This window comes from Oncorhynchus tshawytscha, linkage group LG05 (assembly GCF_018296145.1).
Source record: "Oncorhynchus tshawytscha isolate Ot180627B linkage group LG05, Otsh_v2.0, whole genome shotgun sequence".
In the NCBI taxonomy this organism is placed as follows: Eukaryota; Metazoa; Chordata; class Actinopteri; order Salmoniformes; family Salmonidae; genus Oncorhynchus; species Oncorhynchus tshawytscha.
In genome coordinates, this window is record NC_056433.1 from 66,133,286 (window position 1) to 66,155,958 (window position 22,673).

Consider the following 22,673-nt stretch of genomic DNA (forward strand, 5'->3'; position numbering starts at 1 on the left):
GAGGGGTTGGGGACACACACACACTTTGCATATATGGTAAACAGAGAGTAGCAGCAGAGTAAAAAGAGGGGTTGGGGACACACACACACTTTGCATATATGGTAAACAGAGAGTAGCAGCAGCGTAAGAAGAGGGGTTGGGGACACACACACACTTTGCATATATGGTAAACAGAGAGTAGCAGCAGAGTAAAAAGAGGGGTTGGGGACACACACACACATTGCATATAGGGTAAACAGAGAGTAGCAGCAGAGTAAAAAGAGGGTTTGGGACACACTCACACAATGCAAATAGTCCGGGTAGCCATTTGATTACCTGTTCAGGAGTCTTATGGCTTGGGGGTAAAAACTGTTGAGAAGCCTTTTTGTCCTAGACTTTGCACTCCGGTACTGCTTGCCATGCGGTAGTAGAGAGAACAGTCTATGACTGGGGTGGCTGGGGTCTTTGACAGTTTTTAGGGCCTTCCTCTGACAATGCCTGGTGTAGATGTCCTGGATGGCGGGCAGCTTAGCCCCAGTGATGTACTGGGCCGTACGCACTACCCTCTGTAGTGCCTTGCGGTCAGAGGCCGAGCAATTGCCGTACCAGGCAGTGATGCAACTAGTCAGGATGCTCTCGATGTTGCTGCTATAGAACCTTTTGAGGATCGCAGGACCAATACCGTTATATAGTCAAATATGGTACACAGTCCTATGTTCTAAGATATTATTCCTCAGAGGAAAAGACCGGTAGCCTCGTTACTTTTATAGCCTTGTTACTGTATATAGCCTGTCTTTTTACTGTTGTTTTATTTCTTTACCTACCTATTGTTCACCTAATACCTTTTTTTGCACTATTGGTTAGAGCCTGTAAGTAAAAGCATTTCACTGTTAGGTCTACACCTGTTGTATTCGGCGCATGTGACAAATAAACTTTGATTTGATTTATTGATGCATGGACCGGTTTGGGTTTTAACTTTACCTTCTATAACGGTATTTTAAAGTTTGGTTTGTTAAATGTGATATGCCGTGTGTAACGTCCATTTTGATAGTTTACACCTACTTGAGTCATCCCTCTCCGCTCTCTCCATGCAGCTTTCCACAAAGACCTAGCCCCGCACCCGTCACTCATGGAGTGAATTTGTTGTTGCTTGACCACGAGACACTTGTGTTCAGTCTGCAGGGTCAATGCAGCACATGCAACAATGACAACAATGTTGTTTCCACTTTGCTTGTTAATACAAATTCACAAATGTTCTATAAATACACTGTTAGTTTGTGTTTCTTACATTGTTAACAGCTAGTTTGTCTTTTCTTCAAGTTCTTTAAATCGTGTTAGCCACTAATGCTAATATCTATTTAGCTGGCTAGCTGACATTTTAATTTGTTGTGATGTCAAACACTGTATCCAAAGTGCCCACTATTACTTATCATTTAACTATAGAATTAAAATAAACATTCTATTTCCATGATTCCAACAGTTCACCCAAGTGTTTTGATCTAAATCACAATTGCGACGTTTGATTAAAAATAAGGCCTACGTGGTAGTGTGGAAATTATCTTAAGAGTGCAGAAAATGCAGGAAATTATTTTTGATTGAAGTTGAATTGTACACAATAAAACAATCTGAATGGAGAAAGCCCTGAATTAAATCATTTAGAATGTATGTGTTGCCACCCTAGGGTGACACACTACTCATGAAGTAAAACTTAAAACTTGTATTACTCAATAACATCAAATACAGTCAAATACCATCATGCCGTAAATAAATAGAAAAATACAGTGATATATTTTGGCTATTTCGCCCAGTCCTACAACAACATCATAAAAGATGAGTGTGAACTAACGTTGAAGACTGTTGTTTTAGCTTTGTTTCCGTCTCTTTTGTCCCCTATGAAGATAAGAGGTGAAAGTACATACGTATGTGGAGTACATCTGGCCATGGAGTCCAAGTGTCAGCCCAAAATCTGACTCCATACACTGTCAGTGGAGCGTAAGAGTAAACTATATATTATCGATTGATTGTACGTTGGCTAATAGGACCAATGGTAAAGGTAGATTACCCTCAAGGACAAGGCAACCGGACCGCCGTCAACGATACCTCCGTCTTTTCCTCCTGCGAATGACGAGGATGTGGGCCTTGTCGGGTGTCTGGAGTAAATCCTTCCTGTCCGACTCGTTGAAGAAGAAGCAGAATTCCTCCAGTACGGGGTGAGTAATCGCTGCACTAATATCAAGAAGCTCTTTTCGGTCATAAGACAGTGGCAGAAACAAAATGTACAAAATCAGTTACAAATAGCGGCAAAAAACATACACAATAGCACGATTGGTTACGGGACCGTAAAATGGCGGCCATCTCCATCGGCGCTATTATTGAGCATAGAACCGGCGTATTAGGATTCAATTATAGTCCTGTATTGACGCTTTGCCTGTTTGATGGCTTGTCTGAGGTTATAGAGGGATTTCTTATAAGCGTCCGGATTAGTTTACCACTCCTTGAAAGCGGTAGCTCTAGCCTTTAGCTCATTGCGGCTGTTGCCTGTAATTCATGGCTTCTGGTAGGGGTATGTACGTACGTATGGTCACTGTGGGGATGACGTCGTCAATGCACTTATAATGAAGCCGGTGACTGATGTTGTAAACTGCTCAAATTATAGGATGAATCCCGGAACATATTCCCAATATGTGCTAGCAAAACAGTCCTGTAGCTTAGCATCTGCTTCATCAGACCACTTCTGTATTGAGCGTGTCACTGGTACTTCCTGTTAGAGTTTTGGCTTGTAAGCAGGAGGATAGAGTTATGGTCTGATTTGACAAAGGGAGGCTGTGGGAGAGCCTTGTATGCTTTTCTGTGTGTGGATTAAAGGTGATCTAGAATTGGCGCCTGTGGTTGTACAGGTGACATGTTGGTAAAAATGAGGTAAAACAAATGTCAGTTTCCCTGCATTAAAAGCATCGACCACAAGAAACGCTGCCTCTGAATGTGCATTTTCTTGTTTGCTTATGGCCCTATGCAGTTTGTTTATTGTGGTCTTAGTGCCAGCATTGGTTTGTGATGGTAAATAGACCGCTACGAAAAATCTAGATGAAAACGCTCTTGGTAAATAGAATACTTCTTGACAAGCTGCAGACCATACTACCTCAGGGGAGCAAAAATTTGAGACTTCCTTAATATTAGAGATCGTGCACAAGCTGTTGTTAAGAGACACACCCCTCCCCCGTCGTTTTACCAGAGTCTACAGTCCGGTGCATAGATGCATAGAAAAACCAGCAAGATGTATATTCATGTCCTTGTTCAGTCACGACTCTGAGAAACATAGGATATTACAGTTTTTCAAGTCCCGTTGATAGGCTAGTCTCGAAGAGAGCTCCTCCAGTTTGTTCTTCAGTGATAGCATGTTTGTCAATAGAACAGAGGGCAATGGCGGTCTATTTGCCCGCCGTTGTAGTCTTGTCAGGGTGCCGGCTCGCCTGCGTGTCTTTCGCAGACGCTTTCCCTCTTGAGTCCCGGGTATTAGGGCCTGGTCCGAAGTAAGCAGAACATCCAGAGCTGCCGTCTCATTGAAGTAGACATTTTTAATCCAAATCGAGGTCAGTGATCACTGTTTAATGTCCAGAAGCTGTTTTTGGTCATAAGAAATGATGGCAGATACATTATGTACAAAAAGTTAAGATAAGCGTAAAAAACACAAAATAGCTGAATTGGTCAGGAGCCCATAAGACGGCTGCTATCCACTGCAGCGTCATCTCAGCAGCCACTTCTTTTGAACTTTAGTAGCTACTTAGAATTGTTATTCTCCCTGTTAATTAGTGATAGCTAGTTATAGTGATGCACAAACTAGGCCTATTTGAAAGATCTCCTGCCCGCATTTATATGCCAGATTCAGTAGCTTGAAAATCCCCCTCAGATTTTTGCATCATTTTAGCAAACATTATGCATGATGGTTTTAATGAAATGTTAGTTAGTATTGAAGTCAAAGATTATAGTTTCAGTGTTCAAACAGTTTTGTTAATTATTTTACTACGGTTTACACTTTTTTTTTCATTATTAGTTTTCATTATAGTTTTCTATAATAACCTTTGTGTGTGAGTGCGGTAGTTCTGGGCGTTTATGGATAAAAATCTGGGGTCCTCCCTCAGAATTATTTGTGCATCTAAAGCTAATTTCCTGCATTTTTACTAGGGCTGTTCCAGACTGAAAAAAAATATTGGTCAGGGTAGACTTTTCTTTCGACCAATTGATTGGTCGAAGGTTTTAAATGTCTTTTTCATATATATATATATATATATATATATATATATATATAAATATAAAAATACAAAAAATTGGAGGGAGGACCCCTGATTTCTGTCCATATGTATATGAGACACACCCAATGTGTTTTAATAAAATCAACTACATGTACTGAACTTGTCGGATGCTGTTTGATTAAATAATTAAGACACAAATGACTCAAGAGGGAGCCAGAGATCAAGATAGCCTAACCAGAAGAATAAAACCTGTTCCAGACCCTGAAGTTGTGGGTAATAGGCTAAACCAACGGTAAGCAACCTTCTCCATTAGGAGTGCCAATTTATCTTACCATTTCTACCAATCTGCGTGCCCGTTATGATTTTCATATGCACATTTCTGGAACAGTTTAATTTAATTTAAAATAGTCTTTGCATCTCAAAATCATTGGGTAATCTACATTCTATCTAAATGAAAATTATACAAATATAAAAGGAACATTTTATTGCCATTGTCAACTATGTAAAAATTGCATACATTAAGCCAACACATAAAAACATTGCCGCCTGCAGGTAGAAAATATCCAGAGAAAAATAAATATCCTATGAATCACATTGGCTACAACAAACTTGAAACATTGTATAAAATATTATGAGCCAGTGAGCTTGGGACAGACACAACTGCAGGCTATTTGTGCAAGGGATAAGATAAGAAGTAATCAGGTATTTTATGACGTTTCCACTGGATCAGAACATTACATTTTTCCCTTTCATACCAAGTGGTTATTAAAAGGGAGAAAGCTTGAAATATTGTTCAAATACTTTGAGGAACTATTGTCATTCTTAATTGATTCTAGAAACAGACTTTGTTTGCTACTACTACTACTGTTGTGTCATCTGCAAACTTGATGATTGAGTTGAAGGTGTGCTTAGCCACACAGTCATGGGTGAACAGGGAGTTCAGGAGGGGGCTGGGCTCACCCCCTTGTGGGGCCCCAGTGTTAAGGATCAGCGAAGTGGAGGTGTTGTTTTCTACCTTCACCGCCTGGGTCGGCCCATCAAGAAGTCCAGGACCCAGTTGCACAGGGTGGGGTTCAGATCCAGGGCCTCTAGCTTAATGACGAGCTTGGAGGGTACTATGGTGTTGAATGTTGAGCTATAGTCAATGAACAGCATTCTTACATAGGTATTCCTCTTATCCAGATGGAATAGGGCAGTGTGCAGTGTAATGGCAACTGCATTGTCTGTGGATCTACTGGGGCATTAGGGAAATTGAAGTGGGTCTAGAGTGACAGATAAGGTAGAGGTGATATCCTTGACTAGTCTCTCCAAGCACTTCATGATGACAAATGTGAGTGCTACGGGGCGATAGTCATTTAGTTCAGTTACCTTTGCTTTCTTGGGTACAGGAACAATGGTGGCCATCTTGAAGCATTTTGGGACAGCAGGCTGGGATATGGAGAGATTTAATATGTCCGTAAACACACCAGTTAGCTGAAAGTGGCCTACCACTTTGCGGCTGAGCCAATGTTGCTCCTAGATGTTTCCACTTCACAATAACAGCACTTAAAGTTGACCAGGGCAGGTCTGGCAGGGCAGAAATGTGATGAACTGACTTGTTGGAAAGGTGGCATCCTATTATGGTGCCACGTTGAAAGTCACGAGCTCTTCAGCAAGGCCATTCTACTGCCAATGTTTGTCTATGGAGATCGCATGGCTGTGTGCTCAATTTTATACACCTGTCAGCATTGGGTGTGGCTGAAATAGCCGAATCCACTCATTTGAAGGGGTGTTCACACACACTATTTATACAAAAGTATCTGTATCCATTCATCATCACCTATAGTGTCTCCCAGGTCTTCCTAACATTTTTCTTTGGCATGTTTTGTCATTGGGAAATCCTCTATCAACCCTTGATACAGTTTAGAAATCAACTTTAGAGGTTTGTCAGACTCCCTTAAAATAGTTTATATCTTGTTTGCTGCACAGAGAGAATAAAGTGTCCTATCTGCAAAAGTTCACCTCTACGCCATCACAGACTTGTCTTCCCTGGTTGCCTGACCCGGTTGAGACCCCTGTCACCATCTGATCCTGCTCAAATGAGGCATGACAAAGAATGACCTTGGTGTACATTTATACATGATATTATCCAAGAATAGAATCAATTTTTCAATAATTGAAATTCCCATTATTCCCATATCCCAGACTGTAGCCTACCCATCAACTCAAGATGGAACTTTGTATCTATTCACTGATTGTTATCAGTGGTGTAAAGTACTTAAGTTCCCGAGTGGCACAGCGGTCTAAGGCATTACATCTCAGTCCTAGAGGTGTCAATCTTGGTTTCATCAGACAAGAGAATTTTGTTTCTCATGGTCTGAGAGTATTTAGCTGCATTTTGGCAAACTCCAATCAGGCTGTCATGTGCCATTTACGGAGGAGTGGCTTCCGTCTGGCCACTCTACCATAAAGGCCTGATTGGTGGAGTGCTGCAGAGATAGTTTTCCTTCTAGAAGGTTCTCCCATCTCCACAAAGAAACTCTGGAACTCATTCAGAGTGACCATCGGGTTCTTGGTCACCTCCCTGACCAAGGCCGTTCTCCCCTGAGTGCTCAGTTTGGCCGGGCGGCCAGCTCTATGGAGAGTCTTGGTGGTTCCAAACTTCTTCCAATTAAGAATGATGGAGGCCACTGTGTTCTTGGGGACCTTCAACGCTGCAGACATTTTTTGGTACTCTTCCCCAGATGTGTGCCTCAACACAATCCTGTCTTGGAGCTCTAGGGACAATTCCTTCGTCCTCATGGCTTGGTTTTTGCTCTGACATGCACTGTCAACTGTGGGACCTTAAATAGACAGGTGTGTGCCTTTACAAATGATGTCCAATCAATTTAATTTACCACAGGTGGACTCCAATCAAGTTGAAGAAAGATATCAAGGATGATCAACGGAAAAAGCATGCACCTGAATTCAATTTCGCATCCCATAGCAAAGGGTCTAAATACTTATGTATTTCTGTTTTTAATTTTGAATACATTTGTAAGAATTTCAAAAAAAATGGTTTTGCTTTGTCATTATGGGGTATTGTGTGTAGATTGATAAGTGGGGGAAAAGTATTTCATCCATTTTAGAATAAGGCTGTAATGTAAAATGTGGAAAAAGGGGTCTGAATACTTTTTGAATGCACTAGGTAATAGGCTTTGTGGCCACTGTGGAAAAAATAAGCTAATTATCTCATCTATTAATGGTCAGATACTTCAGTTGTAACTGGTTCTGTTACGCTCAGATTTTACAGTTGATTGACAACTTCAGCATCATTACAAACTTAGACTCCTCTTTTTTTAAACAATAGCCTATTTAGAAACCAAAATGTCTCCGGTGATGCTGCATTCATTGTCTTCCATCAACTACACAGGCTGTTTTACCTATTTCTTGGTCAACTCATATCAACATCACATGTACAGTATGTCATACAGCAAACACTCTTAATGTAGTGAGTGCATACATTTCATACTTTTCTTTCGCCATACTGGTCCCCTGTGGGAGTTGAACCCACAACCCTGGCGTTGCAAGTGCCATAGTCTACCAACTGAGCCTCTCGGGACCATTAGTTGCCTAAATACATACAACAGAATAGGCCTAATTAAGAGAACAGTAAAGAATAAAAAAACATTTTAAAAATGATGGGCAGAGCATGGCCAGAGCTCGTGGCTGAGTGGTACCAGAGCGAAGTTGGAGCAGGGGAGAAGGCTAACTCTCCTAAATTCTTTGAATCTGCTCCACACTCCAGACAATTGATGCACGCTCCGCTCCTCGCTCAAAACCAGCTCCACTCCGCTCATATCCTCTGTAATACACATAACAATGTGGCCAGTCTTATCATATCCTATTACATAGCTCTTCCTTTATCTCTCCTTACATCTACCGATATCAGATGAAGGTCACATGATCTCTAGAGATCCCGCAAAGCACCACGACTTACAGTAAATTGTGTGTGTGTTTCTGTTGGTGTATGTGTGGAGCTCCATTTTCCCCTGCTGCTCAACCGCATTTTTTCTCTTTCTCTCCCTCTCTCTCTCTCCCGTAAAAGAGTCAGATAAAAAGTAAAGGGCCTGTGTGTCAGACATGACATCCTCTAGTCCCAAACCCCCAGACAGCTTCTGTAGATGAGACTGGCTGGCTGTAGAGAAGTCAGTGTTTTGAGAGCAACCCCAAGGTCAGCCATGGAGCTTTGCTGATGCAGAGGGGGGAGGGAGAGAGGGAATCCAACTACACTAAACAACTAACTGGCTATTCCATTCGGTATAACAGAGATACCATAAACTATGTTAGGTAAGTGAAACCGGGCTGTTATGTTTATGGACTAGTGGCCCTTTTACAGTTTATTAGTTATAGTGATTTTTAGATATAATCACAGCCATATTTCACAGCTCTCTTTTACTGCTCCAAATTATACTCTAGTGCAGAAAGAGAGCAATAGTTTATGAAACACATGGTACTCTCCTCTAAACAACAATACTTTTTTAAACTAACCGAGGATCAATATGCTGTATGATTGGATGATATGACTGGCCTGTGTCTGACAATAGCTACCCCTGATTGACGATGTTACTAGAATCCTCTGTTAACCTCACTAGGGTAGGGGGCACTATTTTCACCTCTGGATGAAAAGCGTGCCCAAAGTAAACTGCCTGTTACTCAGGCCCAGAAGCTAGGATATGCATATCATTTGGATTTGGATAGAAAACACTCTAAAGTTTCCAAAACTGTCAAAATTAATGTATGTGGGTATAACAGAACTGATATGGCAGGCGAAAACCTGAGAAAAATCCATCCAGGAAGTGGGATTTTTTTATGTTTGTAATTTACATTGACTGCCTTTACAGTATCCAATGACTTAGGACCCAGATTGCACTTTCTATGGCTTCCACTAGATGTCAACAGTCTTTAGAAATCGTTTCAGGCTTGTATTCTGAAAAATGAGAGAGTAAGACCCCTCTGAATGAGTGGACCCTACAGTGTCCCAGAGCTGTTTACTGCGCACGACAGAGAGCACGCCTTTCTTGTTTTTCTTTTATATTGACGAAGCTATTGCCCTGTTGAAATATTGTTCATTATTATCTGCCTGTTTTGACCGCCTTGGAGCCATTGGATTACTGAACAAAACAAACCAACAAAATGGAGGTTTTTGGATATAAAGAGGGACTTTATCGAACAAAACAAACATTTATTGGGTAACTGGGAGTCTTGTGAGTGCAACCATATGAAGATCATCAAAGGTAAGGGATTCATTTTATCGCTATTTCTGACTTTTGTTACACCTCTGCTTGGCTGGTAACTGTTTGTAATGTTTTGTGTGCTTGTCTCTGTCCTCGGATAATCTCATGGTACGCTTTCGCCGTAAAGCCTTTTTGAAATCTGACACAACAGTTAGATTAACAAGAAGTTAATCTTTAAACTGATGTGTAACACTTGTATGTTTTTTGAATTTGTATTATGAGTATTTCTGTTTTTGAATTTGGCGCTCTGCAATTTCACCGGATGTTGGCCAGGTGGGACCACACCCCCTAGAGAGGTTAACACCCTCTGACACCATTTGTGGTCCCTGGGAGTGAAAGTCTGGACATTTTACCCTGATACTGTACTGTAAGGCTCTGAGCTGGGATAAGAGAGAGAGTGTATGTAAATGTAGCAGACAGAGTTTGTTTATATACTGTTAACAAGATTAAACAGTGAGATTATCTTGATTAAATAATCACGGTGAAATTAATAGCACTGGAGCATGCTGTACGCACACTATTTTCGAGTATTTATACACACACATCTCATTTCAGCAAAGTTCTTTGTGAAAGGTTTCAGTTTATTTACCTTTATTGATTTACTCTGACCTAATAATGTATGAATGAACATGTGGAATGTTTACTTGTTTGCAAACATGCTTACTACTGTAAACAGCATACCAAGTTACTCTTCACACACTGTTTTTTCAGCAGACTATGTCAGTGTGACTGTGTGTGAGAATAATCAAAGCTTTAATGAGATTTATCTACACTGCCCTTCCCACCGCTTTAATTCTGTTATCAGGGTGTGTTCACGCCACTTCTACAATAACAAAACCGTTACACTCATCAGTGTAATTGCTGAGGACGTATTGCCAGATACACCCATGAGGACGCATTCACACAGTGGACCAGATCCTAATGGACACACACGGTCGGTCAGTCAAAAGGCTATGAAGGGGCTGATACTTTTTCTGCTATTTGTTGAGAGAGAGAGAAAAAGAGAGAAAGAGAGAAGAGAGAGAGAGAGAGAGAGAGAGAGAGAGAGAGAGAGAGAAAGAGAGAGAGAGAGAGAGAGAGAGAGAGAGAGAGAGAGAGAGAGAGAGAGAGAGAGAGAGAGAGAGAGAGAGAGAGAGAGAGAGAGATGAAGACCAGCCGTCTATATTTGGCAGACGCTTTTAAATGTTTTGAAGAGAGTGAAGTCCAGGAGCTCAGGATCAAATAGAAACCTCTATGTCAGAGGAGTGACAGATGATGATGGCTATTTCCTGGAAGGCATAGAGACTTCCAGAACACTCACATCTGTTCTAGAAGTATATATCCTGCCCCTGTCGACTGTGTGTACAAATTGCGTGTGTTTCTCTGTGTGTACATGAGTCTATCCTTGCCCACGTGTGAATGAGTACAGCAGAGTAGCTGGAGCATCCAGTGTGCGCTCTGAACGCTCAGATCTACCCTACTCCTCGGCCAGAGCATCCAGTGTGTGCTCTGAACGCTCAGATCTACCCTACTCCTCGGCCAGAGCATCCAGTGTGTGCTCTGAACGCTCAGATCTACCCTACTCCTCGGCCAGAGCATCCAGTGTGTGCTCTGAACGCTCAGATCTACCCTACTCCTCGGCCAGAGCATCCAGTGTGTGCTCTGAACGCTCAGATCTACCCTACTCCTCGGCCAGAGCATCCAGTGTGTGCTCTGAACGCTCAGATCTACCCTACTCATCGGCCAGAGCATCCAGTGTGTGCTCTGAACGCTCAGATCTACCCTACTCCTCGGCCAGAGCATCCAGTGTGCGCTCTGAACGCTCAGATCTACCCTACTCCTCGGCCAGAGAATCCAGTGTGTGCTCTGAACGCTCAGATCTACCCTACTCCTCGGCCAGAGAATCCAGTGTGTGCTGTGAACGCTCAGATCTACCATACTCCTCGGCCAGAGAATCCAGTGTGTGCTCTGAACGCTCAGATCTACCCTACTCCTCGGCCAGAGAATCCAGTGTGTGCTCTGAACGCTCAGATCTACCCTACTCCTCGGCCAGAGCATCCAGTGTGTGCTCTGAACGCTCAGATCTACCCTACTCCTCGGCCAGAGCATCCAGTGTGTGCTCTGAACGCTCAGATCTACCCTACTCCTCGGCCAGAGCATCCAGTGTGTGCTCTGAACGCTCAGATCTACCCTACTCCTCGGCCAGAGCATCCAGTGTGTGCTCTGAACGCTCAGATCTACCCTACTCCTCGGCCAGAGCATCCAGTGTGTGCTCTGAACGCTCAGATCTACCCTACTCCTCGGCCAGAGCATCCAGTGTGTGCTCTGAACGCTCAGATCTACCCTACTCCTCGGCCAGAGCATCCAGTGTGTGCTCTGAACGCTCAGATCTACCCTATTCCTCGGCCAGAGCATCCAGTGTGCGCTCTGAACGCTCAGATCTACCCTACTCCTCGGCCAGAGCATCCAGTGTGTGCTCTGAACGCTCAGATCTACCCTACTCCTCGGCCAGAGAATCCAGTGTGTGCTGTGAACGCTCAGATCTACCCTACTCCTCGGCCAGAGAATCCAGTGTGTGCTCTGAACGCTCAGATCATCCTACTCCTCGGCCAGAGAATCCAGTGTGTGCTCTGAACGCTCAGATCTACCCTACTCCTCGGCCAGAGAATCCAGTGTGTGCTCTGAACGCTCAGATCTACCATACTCCTCGACCAGAGCATCCAGTGTGTGCTCTGAACGCTCAAATCTACCCTACTCCTCGACCAGAGCATCCAGTGTGTGCTCTGAACGCTCATATCTACCCTACTCCTCGGCCAGAGCATCCAGTGTGTGCTCTGAACGCTCCAAGAGCGAAACGCTCTAAATATACAAACAGACAATCTGACAATATTCTGAGTTTATGGACGGGGCTATAGCTTAAGAGGGTGTGAATGATGCTGAATGGGTGTAGACAAAGAAGAGCTCTCAAAATATTCAAAGGCCATTTTCTCAAAAGTAAGATTACAAGTTTATCAACTTTCAAAGCAGAATTACTTTCCCATTGTTCCTCAACTGTAGTGCATAATTGACCATTTTCTAGCCCTGAGTCTCTACTTTTATCTAATGTGAAAAACACAATTTCAAATTTTGCTACAACGAGCCGGTCGGTCACAAATGCCTCTTCTGTGAAGTAGTGACGTGCGACATACACCTAGCTTCCTGAAACAGGTCACATACTACTAATCACCATCTTGATTTTGCATGCTTGCTGTGTGTGTGTGTGTGTGTGTGTGTGTGTCTGTGTGAGTGACCCTCATCAGCGTAATTGCTGAGGAAGTATTGGCAGGTATCCCCATAGGGAGAGGTACACGAGGAAACACACACTGGGCCAGATCCTATCCCACATACAAACGCATACACCAAACTTTGACAAGGGATTTGAGACATCCTTCCTAACAACAGGAGAACAAACAAGTTCCATGTTCTAAAAACAGATTGCAGCTTCAATCTTCCTGACAGAATAACAAATCCCACTGTGCTCTCCTCTGTAGCCCTGAGGCAGGCTGCGCTAGCTGCTACTAAATACATCTCTGATGAGGCCAGGGAGCCCCCTCTGTTGACAGCAGGTGTATATACAGTATGTGTGTATATACACTGAGTATACAAACATTAAGAACACCTGCTCTTTCCATGACTTAGACTGACCAGATGAATCCAGGTGGAAGCTATGATCCCTTATTGATGTCACTTGTTAAATCCACTTCAATCAGTGTAGATGAAGGGGAGGAGACAGGTGAAATAATCATTTTAAACCTTGAGACAATTGAGACATGGAATGTGTATGTGTGCCATTCAGAGGGTGAATAGGCAAGACAGAAAATGTAAGTGCCTTTGAACAGGGTATGGTAGTAGGTGCCATCCGCACCGGTTTGTGTCAAGAACTGCATCGCTGCTGGGCTTTTCATACTCAACAGCCAGCCAACTATAACACAACTGTGGGAAGCAATGGAGTCAACATGGGCCAGCATCCCTGTGGAACGCTTTCGACACCTTGTAGAGTCCATGCCCCGATCAATTTAGGCTGTTCTGAGGGCAAAAGGGGGGGAGTGTAACTCAATACTAGGTTTTCTAGGTATTTTCTAGGTATGTTGAATACTCATTAATGAATACTCAGTGCATATGTGTTTGTGTGTGTGAAGGCAGGGCTGAATCACAGGGTTCTAACTAGATAGTCTGTCTGTTGTCCAGTCTCACGGAAGAGACACCAGCATTACTCTACTGATTTACAGTACTGGAATTACAAATGTTCCTTGCTAGCTTTGTCATTCACCCTCCATTGGTTTTACAGTGTGTGCGTGTGTGTGTGTGTGTGTGTGTGTATATGTATAAGTGATTAATGCTTCAGACACTGCACTGTATTTATCTAATTTCTCATCAAATCTGTCTGAGCCTCCAAATCCCTCCACTACAGTGTGTGTGTGAGCACGTGCGTGTGTGTATGTGTGTTCAGGGGCCTGAACCTGCTGCCTCAAATTTTGAGCCCCCTCTCTGCACTTCTGTCACATGTGTGCACACACACACATCAATCTCCAGCCAGCAACGGCCTGGTCCATTTCCTCAGAGGTAATCTTGCAATTTGGACTAATACCACAGCCTCTTATTATCCCAGCTGAAAGAAACACACACCCACACCCTGCTGCCAAGATGCTGCTGGCTGCCGCAGCCTACGGAGGAACTTCCTACAAGGTTGCGAGAAATTCTCTTTCACAAAGTCTTTAAGTTAAAGGGGCAGGGCTGGCATTATGGGCAGGCCTTAGGGGCCCTGGCCCGCCATATCGTACCTCCATGCCCTCCAACAATACTGAACAAAAATATAAATGCAACATGCAACAATTCAAAGATTTCACTGAGTTACAGTTCAAATAAAGAAATATAAAGAAATTAATTAGGTCATAATCTATGGATTTCACATGACTGGGAATACAGATATGCATCTGTTGCTCATACACATGGACTACAGTTCAGCGTTCAACACCATAGTGCCCTCAAAGCTCATCACTAAGCTAAGGACCCTGGAACTAACCTCTGCAACTGGACAAGCCTGTACCCTTGCACACTGACTCGGTACCGGTGCCCCCTGTATATAGCTTCGCTATTGTTATTCTTATTGTGTTACTTACTTTTTATTTTAGCCTACTTGGCAAATACTTTCTTCTTCTTGAACTGCACTGTTGGCTAAGGGCTTGTAAGTAAGCATTTCACGGTAAAGTACACTTGTTGTATTCGGCGCATGTGGCAAATAAAGTTTGATTTGGATCCTGAACTTCCTGACGGGCCGACCCCAGGTGGTAAGGGTAGGTAACAACACATCCGCCACGCTGATCCTAAACACGGGGGTCCCTCAGGGGTGTGTGCTCAGTCCCCTCCTGTACTCCCTGTTCACTCATGACTGCATGGCCAGGCACAACTCCAACACCATCATCAAGTTTGCCGAAGACACAACAGTGGTAGGCCTGGTCACCAACAACGATGACACAGCCTACAGGGAGGAGGTCATAGACCTGGCCGTGTGGTGCCAGGACAACAACCTCTCCCTCAACATTAAACGTTTAATCAGATCATACATAATATTTTATACACAGATTCAGTCATTAAAATCAATAACGGATTCACTGGACAATATCCATCACCAAAGTCCAGTGTGTGTGTGTGTGTGTGTGATGAATCATTAAAATCAATAAAGCGTCTACAGATGCATACTCTCCATCACTAAACCACCATAGTCAGCCAATTAACCCAGCAGCGTTTAACTGCTCATTCTGGTCACTGGGCCATTCATTACCATCAACCATATCTAAACCAGCCTAACACACACATAGACACACCTACACACACACACAATATTTACAATTGTATACTGTGCAACACAGCTAGGCTTTTAGTATAACACAAGGAATTAGCTGTGGGCAATCGTTTGTGAAATGAAAACTCTCTTCCCCTCCATGGTCATGTCTTGGACTGGTCTGAACCACCCAGAAGAGCTGCAGGGTGTGTGTGTCATTTTGTGTGTGTGTGTGTGTGTGTCCCAGGGTCAGAGTGGGCCGACCCAGCCCATCTGGATCCAATGAGATGCTAATCCACTTGGTGTGTCACTATGGAAACCATTCAGGTCCCGCCCTGACCTGTCCTGCTCTCTGATGGGCCACATTAACTGCTGTAAGATGGTGGTGAAGTGTTACCTGTAAATGGGATCCTGCATCACCATCATCTTACTCTCATCCCACGTCCACTCCTTCTTCTGTGGAAAGACAGAATAAATTGTTCAGTGAGGAGTGTGCCGCAGACAGTCAGCCAGAGGTTTGTGTGTAAGGAGTGTGTGAGAGATGCTAAGATGGAGTGAGAGGAGGTCAGGACCTCTGTGTAGTACGTTCACGCCAGACACTTTAAAATGAGTCTGACCCCGCTGGCTACTGCCATTCACCACTGTGTTTCTGATTGCCACAGTAATGAACTATGACCTAGGGTGGGCTGGATGTTGAGCCCAAGGACTGGAGATATTGATTCAATAGAGCCAATCGATCCACAATCCACACACTGAATAAAGCAATTATTTCGCCCATTCTCACTTACCTTATTTTGCTCCCTTTCTTCCCATCAATCTCACTCAGTCTTGCTTTGGCTGCTCTTTTTCACTTGCTCTCTCTTTTTCTCACTTGCACTCTTTCTCTCATATTCCCTAGCTTTGTCTCCCTCTCTATCTTCTAACTCTTTGTCTCTCTTTTTCTCGTTCTCTCTCACGTTCCCTATCCCTCATTCATTCTCATTATCTCTCTTTCTACACTGGGCTTTGTCCAAGTTTACTGAGAGAATATAAATGTCAACAGGAGAGCGATTGGAATTATTCCTCCTATTGATTTTTCGTTTCACCATTTCCACTCAAACATCTCTCTTTTCATACCTCCTTTCATCTCTCCATTCGGTGAGATGTAAATGAGGCGGTCTCTGGACGCGTTGACATTTCAGTCTTGGCCAGAGAGCAGGCTGAGAGACAAAGCAGACAGAGCCACAGAGTCCCAATCAAAATCACAACACCTTTCATTCTGTGCTGTGTTCAGTTCACTCCAGCTGTTTAGAACAATTCAACCAGAGATTCTGGATCTGGCAGAGGCATCTACTATCTATTAAAGGGGACTGACCAGGGTTCAAGGCGCGTGTCTCTTTCTTTTACTGGGGTTATCAAGATAAATTATAATTCACAGTCTTGCGATCACTACGTCTATTCTCCTCTTTCTCCTCTCTCTATTCCCTTTGTCTTCCTCCCCATATTATCTTCTCCTCTCTCTATTCCCTTTGTCTTCCTCCCCATATTATTTTCTCCTCTCTCTATTCCCTTTGTCTTCCTCCCCATATTATTTTCTCCTCTCTCTATTCCCTTTGTCTTCCTCCCCATATTCTATTCCCCTTGTCTTCCTCCCCATATTATTTTCTCCTCTCTCTATTCCCCTTGTCTTCCTCCCCATATTATTTTCTCCTCTCTCTATTCCCTTTGTCTTCCTCCCCATATTATTTTCTCCTCTCTCTATTCCCTTGTCTTCCTCCCCATATTATTTTCTCCTCTCTCTATTCCCTTTGTCTTCCTCCCCATATTATTTTCTCCTCTCTCTATTCCCCTTGTCTTCCTCCCCATATTATTTTCTCCTCTCTCTATTCCCCTTGTCTTCCTCCCCATATTATTTTTTCCTCTCTCTATTCCCTTTGTCTTCCTCCCCATATTATTTTCTCCTTTCTCTATTCCCTTCTTCCAGTGGTGGAATAAGTACTACATTTTCATACTTGAATAAAAGTAAAGATACCTTAATAGAAAATTACTCAAATAAAAGTCATCCATTAAAATACTACTTGAGTAAAAGTCTAAAATGATCTGGATTTAAATGTAATTAAAAACATGCTCCAATTAGTAAGTATTTTCTAAACCTCCCGCTTTGGGCTGGATGTGTCAATATGGAGCACCATTATATATATTTTTTATAGACAGACAGAGGCACACTCCAACACTCAGACTTAGTATTTGTGTTTATTGAGTCCACCAGATAAGAGACAGTAAGGATGATAACACGTTATTATTCATAAGTGCATAAATTGGACCATAATTATGTCCTTCCCAAGCATTCAGAATGTAACAAGTACTTTTTGGTTTTAGGGAAAATGTATCAGAGTAAAGTGAACATATTTTCTTTAGGAATGTAGAGAGGTACAAGTGAAAGTTGTCCAAAATATAATTAGTAAAGAAACATTCAGATACCCCAAAAAACGACTTAAGTAAAAATACTTTAAAGTACTACTTAAGTACTTTACACCACTGCCTTCTTCCTCCTTTCTCTGTTCTCTCCATCCATAGGATCCCATAGAGTTCCACATAAAGGGCCTTGGTCTGTGTGGACTCTAAAGGGAAATCCCTTCTACACTGGAATCACTCTGATATAAGACTGTCTGGCAGTTGGTGTTCATGTATTGTTTTTTCTCCATACCTCATTCTAGGTCTCATTCTCCCACTCTACTGACTGCATAAATAAAGCTTCATTCACAGATCTGTGTTGGTTGGGATGTGTGGATGAGGCTTTATGAGCGATTGACCAACGGACAGCCGATATAGACAGCTGCATAATAGGCTGACGGATCCTGGCGGATATGGAAGCATCCATTGGCATTCAGAGTGTTAAAAAGTGGACATGCACGCAAGAATGAACTCACGCATGCGCGCACAAACACACGCATTCGCTGCCCTTCAGAGTGGTCAAAGGAACCGACCACTAAGAACAACTCAATTAAGGCCTGACTGTAATCAGTGTGGAGGGAGGGAGGGAGGGAAGGAGGGAGGGAGGGGGGAAGCTAATGCAGCTAGGGGATATTTATATCCGGCCACATACCTTCTCTCTGTAGCCTCTCTTCGCCCTCCGTACCATTGTTAAAGGTTGTTAAGGCATGTTAAAGGGTCCTATACAGGCTAAATGCATGACAGATTCCTATAGAGCTTAAGTGTAGCCTTCAGCCTTCAGTCACTGCCTTGAGCCATGTCTAGTGCATTAGTACTGTCCTCTCTTTACAAAAAAATGAATAGAGAGAGGAGAGAAAGTAGATCTCCATACAGGACTCCAGACAATGGAGGGTTAAGGAAGGAAGAAGACATCTGCTGAATACCAGTGGCCTTTATATACCTTTAGGCTTGTTTGCATACCAGAGGTTATATGTGTACTTCTAGCTTTAATAGGGACTGATGTTAATACTGTAGTTAAACTGAGAGACAGCTGAGAGGTCACTCAAGGTAAACCCAGTTGAACTACTGTCAAGGTTTATTATAAACCCAAATCACTGTAAAACTGCCATAAAGAAAGCTTTATACAAATGACATGGAGAGCAAAACAGGGGGTATATTTAGCATAGCATAGAACGGATTTGCTCTCATCCTCCACTCTACCCAGTCTGGAACGTTATTTAGCAGGGCACAGATTCACTCCTCTCCTCCACTCTAACCTGTCTGGAATGTTATTTATCAGGGCACAGATTCACTCCTCTCCGCCACTCTACCCTCTCTGGAACAATATTTAGCAGGGCACAGATTCACTCCTCTCCTCCACTCTAACCTGTCTGGAACGTTATTTAGCAGGGCACAGATTCACTCCTCTCCTCCACTCTAACCTGTCTGGAATGTTATTTATCAGGGCACAGATTCACTCCTCTCCGCCACTCTACCCTCTCTGGAACAATATTTAGCAGGGCACAGATTCACTGAAATCTACCCTGTCTGGAACAATATTTAGCATGGCACAGGTTCACTCCTCTCTGCCACTTTACCCTGCCTGAAGCATTATTTAGTAGGGCACAGATTCACTGAACTCTACCCTGTCTGGAGCAATATTTAGCAGGGCACAGATTCACTGAACTCTACCCTGTCTGGAGCAATATTTAGCAGGGCACAGGTTCACTGAACTCTACCCTGTCTGGAGCAATATTTAGCAGGGTACAGATTCACTGAACTCTACCCTGTCTGGAGCAATATTTAGCAGGGCACAGGTTCACTGAACTCTACCCTGTCTGGAGCAATATTTAGCAGGGCACAGGTTCACTGAACTCTACCCTGTCTGGAGCAATATTTAGCAGGGCACAGATTCACTGAACTCTACCCTGTCTGGAGCAATATTTAGCAGGGCACAGGTTCACTGAACTCTACCCTGTCTGGAGCAATATTTAGCAGGGCACAGGTTCACTGAACTCTACCCTGTCTGGAGCAATATTTAGCAGGGCACAGGTTCACTGAACTCTACCCTGTCTGGAGCAATATTTAGCAGGGCACAGGTTCACTGAACTCTACCCTGTCTGGAGAATATTTAGCAGGGCACAGGTTCACTGAACCCTGTCTGGAGCAATATTTAGCAGGGCACAGGTTCACTGAACTCTACCCTGTCTGGAGCAATATTTAGCAGGGCACAGGTTCACTGAACTCTACCCTGTCTGGAGCAATATTTAGCAGGGCACAGGTTCACTGAACTCTACCCTGTCTGGAGCAATATTTAGCAGGGCACAGGTTCACTCATCACTCCCTCTCACTGCTGGTGACAGTTTATGAATCCCACTCACTTCTCCACTCACAACCCCAGGATATGACACTTCTCAGCAATGGCTGAGTGCGCAGTTTGACTGGGGTTGGTTAGAAACAACACAACAGCCATCCACTCTACGCCCTGCCCCTAAGCTCTGGACAGTTCAAATGGAAAGAAACTGGTTGAGAGATAATAACAGGTTATAAAAGAAAAAATAAATACTCACTTTTAACTTTTTTCTGAGTGCCACCTTCACTCCATCCACTGAGACAATGATGTTGACCTTCTTCTTCTTGATGTTCTTCACTTTGAATTCATACTGTGGAAAGAATGATTGATTAACATTAGTAAGTATATATTAAGACATTGAATTTGTATTGTGGAAATAAAGATTTCTTAATATTAGTTAGCATATAAAGTGAAAACTAAATGAAACATTGCCCCCAAAATAAATGAAAGTGTAGCTGCAAGCAGCAATGAATCGGGGCGCTGGAAGCGTTAAACATCCTCCCTCATTTAAGCCCCATGTAACAATTCAAAACATTTCATATGCAAGTTTCATGTTGATAAAGTGTAGAGAAGTGAAGTTATTAGGCTTTAATTGAGGATACAATATTTTATTTGAGATAGTTGTCATTTCCTCTTCAATCTTTCAACATATTGCTTAGCTTCTCTCAAACATACTAGAGACAGGCGTGATAACATACATTTTGAGTTCCAAGTCAATCGGATGTACGGTTCATGACTGTTTGAGGTTGTGGACAGGTGTCTTTTATACTGATAACAAGTTCAAACAGGTGCCATTAATACAGGTAACGAGTGGAGGACAGAGGAGCCTCTTAAAGAGGAAGCTCCTCTGGTCTGTGAGAGCCAGAAATCTTGCTTGTTTGTAGGTGACCAAATACTTATTTTCCACCATAATTTGCAAATAAATTCATTAAAAATCCTACAATATGATTTTCTGGATTTTTTTCTCATTTTGTCTGTCATAGTTGAAGTGTACCTATGATGAAAATTACAGGCCTCTCTCATGTTTTTAAGTGGGAGAACTTGCACAATTGGTGGCTGACTAAATACTTTTTTGCCCCACTGTATATTGAGCAGAAATATGTGCTAATTGGTTAGGATTGATAGAGGAGTCATTAGTATTTCACATTCATTTGAATTTCATTTATCCAGGGAAAGAGTGTGTGTGTGTGTGTGTGTGTGTGTGTGTGTGTGTGTGTGTGTGTGTGTGTGTGTGTGTGAATGTGTCTTTCCATTTAGCCAAAATATTTAACTGAAAGGTATTTTCTATGGCTGAGATCTCAAAGGTATTAGCTACTAGGGTAGCCACTTGCAGGCATTAGCTGGCAGTGTAGCTAGAGGTTTTAAGGCTGTGGCTAGCTTCCCTACATCTGTAGAGTCGATTAGCCTTATCCCTGCTGGTGTCTGATAAATCAGGGTTAAGCATAGGAAAGCTTCTGCTCTTCAAAAACATCACACACCATACCTACACAGCCATAGGGATTTACATTTTCACAACTTGACTGGGAATAACAACTCTGCCATAACCAAATATGGGCCTAGCAGCCGCATGAATCAATGTGAACCTGCTGCCTCCATGTCTTTATATCGCTTTAATGTTCCTCTGGTCGGACGCCTGCTCTGTGGTTGGTGACTGACTAGGCTGGGTGTGTGTGTGTGGTGTCTGTGCGTCCTTTCCTGTCTGCTCTGTAGCCACCTGCACCTGGTCCAGACAGACACAGCTAGGTGTGTGTGTGTGTCTGTCTGTCTGTGTGTGTGTGTGTCTGTGGTGTGTGTGGCCAGACTGGCCACCTATCTCTTGTGTTGGCCTTAGACTGATGCCCTGATGCCTGATGCAGACAGGCCACCTGTCTCTTGTGTTGGTCCTGGACTGATGTCTGATGCAGACAGGCCACCTGTCTATGGTGTTGGCCCTGGACTGATGCCCTGATGCCTGATGCAGACAGGCCTTTCTTTTGTGTTGGTCCTGGACTGAATCCCTGATGCCTGATGCAGACAGGCCTGTCTTTTGTGTTGGTCCTGGACTGATGCCCTGATGCAGACAGGCCACCTGTCTTTTGTGTTGGTCCTGGACTGATGCCTGATGCAGACAGGCCACCTGTCTTTGTGTTGGTCCTGGACTGATGCCTGATGCAGACAGGCCACCTGTCTTTGTGTTGGTCCTGGACTGATGCCTGATGTAGACAGGCCACCTGTCTTTGTGTTGGTCCTGGACTGATGCCTGATGCAGACAGGCCACCTGTCTATGGTGTTGGCCCTGGACTGATGCCCTGATGCCTGATGCAGACAGGCCACCTGTCTTTTGTGTTGGTCCTGGACTGATGCCCTGATGCAGACAGGCCACCTGTCTTTTCTGTTGGTCCTGGACTGATGCCTGATGCAGACAGGCCACCTGTCTTTTGTGTTGGTCCTGGACTGATGCCCTGATGTAGACAGGCCACCTGTCTTTTGTGTTGGTCCTGGACTGATGTCTGATGCAGACAGGCCACCTGTCTATGGTGTTGGCCCTGGACTGATGCCCTGATGCCTGATGCAGACAGGCCTTTCTTTTGTGTTGGTCCTGGACTGAATCCCTGATGCCTGATGCAGACAGGCCTGTCTTTTGT

The 22,673-nt window shown here is 43.5% G+C and overlaps 1 protein-coding gene across 1 annotated transcript in view; it reads right to left on the reverse strand.

Annotated features, from left to right (window-relative positions):
• LOC112251158 (carboxyl-terminal PDZ ligand of neuronal nitric oxide synthase protein-like) overlaps positions 1–22,673 on the reverse strand; it is a 163,611-nt gene that overhangs the window by 73,749 nt on the left and 67,189 nt on the right. The window contains exons 3-4 of the mRNA XM_024421949.2: positions 20,267–20,359; positions 15,682–15,740 (exon numbers count right to left, since the gene is read on the reverse strand). Coding sequence (XP_024277717.1) covers positions 15,682–15,740; positions 20,267–20,359 — 152 coding nt within the window. The remainder of the gene's footprint in view (positions 1–15,681; positions 15,741–20,266; positions 20,360–22,673) is intronic.